Here is a 5,063-nt window from a genome sequence, read left to right as displayed (position 1 = left end):
ATAGAATACCTCTTTCATTCAAAGCACCTACTATTATTCTTGTTTGTATCATTCAAGGTTTACTTGGAGAAAGAGAAAGCTTGCCAGTTTATTCTAACAGAATTCAGAGAGATTTTGCAAAACAGGTACTGGACTTGTGCAATAAACAAAAAGGGGACACTGAGGTACCGCAGAGTTAGCAACTGCAGAAAGAAGTTATTACCACCCTCAGGACTGGGCATTTTCAGAATAGACTGAGGTGTCACTTGTCTCCTGCTGGTACCTCTGGAGCCTGCAGGAGGCCTGAGAGCTAGTTCTCTGACTCTAAGGCAGGCTGCTGACCAGCTAGTGCTATACCTCCAGAAAGGTGCATTGAAGCTGGTTCTAAAATATTAGAAGAAACTAGAAACTGTAAGCAACTGGTGATGCTGGTGTAACAGCAACTGGTATAACGGCAAGGGGGACCAGAAGTTCAAGTTCCTCTTGCTTCCTATTACTTCCAGTCTTTCTTGTCACACTCCCCCATCAGCAGAGCCTAATATGGATACGTCTGGAAAGGATAAATGTAGTTTGCAGAGTCCCAGGTCAAGCAATTCATGGCAGCATATGAAAGCTTAGACTTAGAAACAAGATATAATAGCATCATAATGAACGTAGTTATTTATTCATTGTTTTTTTTTATTTCCTACTAGACAGTAGTGTGCAAGATTCACGTCTTTTTACCATTGTAACAACCCCTCATCTGAATCCTCATGTGCATAGTACAATAAAAGGGAGATAGAAGATACTCAATAAATATTCCTTCCATAGATGAATAATGAATAGATTTATTAGGTTCTTTTCAAAACTACTTAGCAAAATGTACAATTCAATTCTTGTCAAGTGAACAAATAATTAGGGACTCATATAATGGTTGTGAGGCTAAAATATGAACATGAAGCAGTTCCCTTCTATTGAGTGGGAATTTGAGATATTCTCATATGACTTTAAGTACTAAAATAACATATCCACCATTCATATTCATGTTTTAATACCAAAAGAATAGAGCAGGAAGCAAAACCTATAGGATGTTAGAAAACAAAAAGGTAAATGTAGCTTTGGGATTACTCAGAAGACTTGTGGAAGAAGTTCTAATCTGAGGCAGGCTAGAGAGAGCCATGGAGGAGATGAGTTTGCCAGGTTTTGAGATGATTCTGATGGATGCAGAGAAATTAGGGTTAGTAGGAGATGTTGTTGGAAAAGTAAGTGGGAACAAACTTTTCATAAAAAAATTATGAATGCAGGAGTTAGAATTATGAGCATTATGTCTTTTTTAAAGAGCAGCATTAAGAGGTTTTCAGCGAAGGTGTAATGCGGCCAGTGGGAATATTTTCTGTAGATAAATCTGGCAGCATCATGTGCAATTGATTGAGTGGGTAGAGACAGGAAGACCCAGAAGGAGACCGTGAAAATAATCCTAAATCAGAAAAAGATGGTGGAAGTAGAAACAAAGCAAAGACACAACAGATGATATTTAGAAGGAAAAAATCAATATACATGGTAAAGATTTAATCCCAGGAGAAGAGGGAAGAGAGGTTATTTAGAATGAATCTACAATCATGCACGTCGACAGGATCCATGGGGTGGACATAGAGAGACCACTGAATTTCATGAGAAGAACTTGGTCAATAAGCGCATCAGCACCATCAAAGTCCCGGTGCATATTTTATCCTCCAACAATGAAACTCAGTAGTTTTGAAAAGCTAATAGGAGTCAGGAAGAATGTAGATATCCTCATCTTGAGCTTCAGAGGCAGCAGGTTTCTGGAAGTTATAGTAGTCACAGGATGTCTCACTTCCATACATGTGCTCTTTGAAATTGATCTGCTGAGTGTTTTCGTAGAGTCCCTTGTCAGTTTCTTTGTTAGCTTCGGGAGGCCCCATTTCCACATTTTCATAGTTGGCCTGCATCCTAGTTCCCCTGACAGACGGTCTGTGGCTTTGGGTTTCAGCTGAGATTTTAGGCCTTGAGCCAACAATGTGAGGACTCAAGCAGAAGGTTTTTGCTAAGTCTTTTTTCCTGCTGTTTCTCCTTTGCAAAAACCTCGGTAAAGTAAATCTGGTGGTGTTTCGGTGTTTCCAGTGCCAAACACACCCAATCCCACAGACCACCAAGAGTACTAAAAGGGAAATGCCTACAGAAATGGCCACCGATGTGTTTCCACAGCTTTTCAACATTTCTGCACAAACAGTGTTGTTCAGGGGCTTGGGGTTGTCAGTAATAAACTCACAGGTACAGACAGATGTAATTCCGGACAGACTAGTACTGTTCAAAAATGAGATTGGAAGCTTTCTTAGGCATTTTTTTTCCAGATCCGAGAGAACGTTATCTGGCAGAGTCCTGATGCACCTAGAGGTGATATTGAGTAGACTTAGTTTTGAAAGATGGCTTTCTGTGTATTGGATGCTCTTCACATTACAGTCATTAATATACAATTGGACTGTATCAGGGGGGATTTTAATCCACTCCACTTTCTTTTCTATCAGTGGATCACAAAATGAAGCAGAAGTGAGTGGAAGATAACAGCACAGTAGAAAACTCAAGTAAACGAAGGTTATATTATTTGCCATCCAGAAACCTGTTGTAAATTAAAAAATGCATTAATTGCATAGTTAGCATGTAGCATAATCAAAACTCTATCACATCTACCAATGTAGTGTGTTCCTGATTGCAATATAGACTATACCAGTAGCTGTCGTTGGGGGAGAGAAGGTTTGAAGAACCCATTCTTGCCCAAGCCTGAGTGGCTTAATCACCCAGACTTCAACATGATTTTTAATGATCAAGATAATGACTTTCAAGTGAAAGACAACGTTTCACCTGCGGTAGGATAACGGGACAAGAGGATGTGTGTGATGGTTCCCATCATCTCTACCTTCTCTACGAAGCCTGCTCATCCCTCTTTCAAGTGGCCAGGGGTTGTCTTTCCTGATTCAGTCTTTCCACTGAGATCCCACATTAAGGAGTCAATAATCTGTTGAAACAAGATAACCTAAATGACAGACAATTATATGTCTTTCTACTTCATTAAGGGTGAGTAGGGATCAGCTCATTTTTTCTTTTCTTTTTTTTCTCTTTCATTCAGTAAATTTATTATTGATGATGTTTAAAATTATTTTTAATCTTTTATTGATTTTTATACTTATACAATAGCTCATAAGACACATAACACAAAGTGCACACACACAGCATTCAATCTATTTATTTATTTATTTTAATTTTTTATGGAACTGGGAATTGAACCCAGGGGTGCTTTACCACTGTGGTAAGTACCTAGCCCTTTTTATTTTATTTTTATTTTGAGTACTGGGGATTGGATCCAGGGGTGCTTAACCATAGAGCCACATCCCTAGCCCTTTTTTTATTTTGAGGCAGGGTCTCATTAAATTGCTTAAGGTCTTGTTATGTTGCTGAGCCTGGTCTTGAACTTGCTATCCTCCTGCCTCAGCCTCCCAAATTGCTGGGATTACAGGTGTGCTCCACCATACCTGGCTCAATCTATTTAATGAATGAAGAATTAAATATGAAAAATGACTAGAAAATTCAGGATCTAGTTGGTTAATTGCTTAAGACTCAAGATATGTCTTCTAAAATGTATATAATTTATACTTAAATATGAAAAGAGATCTTTGAAGTAAAACCTTTTATTTTGCAGTATGGGGAATCAAACTTAGGAACTTATACATGTTAAACAAGTACACTACAATTGAGCTATGTCCTAGCCCTTTTAAAATGTATTCATTTATTTTATTTTGAAATAGGGTCTTGCTAAATTTCCGAGGCTGACCTCAAACTTGTGATCCTCCTGCCTCAGCCTCTAGGCTTACAGGCTTATGACACTGCACCCAGCTTTTGCAAACCATCTTATCATCAATTTTCTTACACCTTTCAATGAGTTTCTTTCATTCAAGTAAGATAAATATAGAATTTTTTCTGCTGATGCTATCAAAGAAGAGAAACAGGAAGCATTCAACTAGGCTGAATATTCTATTATGATTTTATCAAGAAAATATTATTTCTATATATTTTCAGACTAGACAGAAATAGTTGCACATAATATTTCTAACAGTCCTTGTTGGGGTATTTATCATAATTTATTGAATCTCCTCATCACTCATATTTAATTAGTAGCATATTTTGAATCAGCCTGTAAATATTTTATATAGACTTATCATTTAATTCTACAACTGCCATTTGAAGTGGTTACTATTGTTATCCTCATTTTACATATCATAAAACAAATGATTAAAAATGTTAAGCTATTTCATTAACAACTAAGTAGTGACTGAATCAGGAGTCAAATAAAATTTTCTTCCAAATATTACACTTAGCAAATATATGTAAATGGTTATCAATGGCATTGATCACTGTTTTTGTATAGCTTGATTAGCTCTTGATTCGCTCAGATTTCCAGATTAGAATATACCAATGTGCAAACCTTCCATATGATATTTCCTATAACCAAATTGAATATGACACATAATTAATATATAAAATTTATTTAATAAAATACTGCACCAAAACCCCAGGTCTAGATACCTTTATTTTTTTAAAATAGTTGTTCATGGACACAATACCTTTATCATATTTTATTTTATGTGCTGCTGGGGATTGAACCCAGTGCTTCATGCAAGTGCTCTATCACTGAGCCATAACCCCACCCCTGGATACCTTTTGATATCCTTGAAATTCTGGGGAGTACATTGGGATTAAGAATACATGATCACCATGTAAGGATTCCTCCTTTATGATGCCGGACACCAGGTTTGTGTTCAGGGTAAAAGTTTGTGAAATGTCTTTTACCATTAGGATCCCTTTTCCTTTGCAAAACTGATGAGAACTTATCTTAAGATATTCTGTGGTTCAAATGATTATTTATTTAAGCAATTATTTGCCAGACTATTTAACATAAATTTACAAAACAAATTTCAAATATTGATCAGAATTAACAAGTGTTTAAGGAGGTAAAGGCCTACCACAGAAATAGAGTCAGGGGTTGGGATAGCAAACTAATGTCTTGCTGGCAGCCAAAGATAAGGTAATAA

General features: G+C 36.8%; 1 protein-coding gene across 1 annotated transcript; it reads right to left on the bottom strand.

Annotated features, from left to right (window-relative positions):
* Positions 1 to 1,721: 1,721 nt before the first annotated feature.
* Gapt (GRB2 binding adaptor protein, transmembrane) lies at positions 1,722 to 2,195 on the bottom strand. Its single transcript, XM_026385920.2, has one exon. The coding sequence runs from the start codon at positions 2,193 to 2,195 to the stop codon at positions 1,722 to 1,724; it is 474 nt and encodes a 157-aa protein (XP_026241705.1).
* Positions 2,196 to 5,063: the final 2,868 nt, after the last annotated feature.

Source organism: Urocitellus parryii, chromosome 1 (genome assembly GCF_045843805.1).
Source record: "Urocitellus parryii isolate mUroPar1 chromosome 1, mUroPar1.hap1, whole genome shotgun sequence".
Lineage (NCBI taxonomy): Eukaryota > Metazoa > Chordata > Mammalia > Rodentia > Sciuridae > Urocitellus > Urocitellus parryii.
The sequence above is the reverse complement of the archived record's forward strand: the minus strand, read 5'-3'. Positions and strand labels throughout refer to the sequence as shown.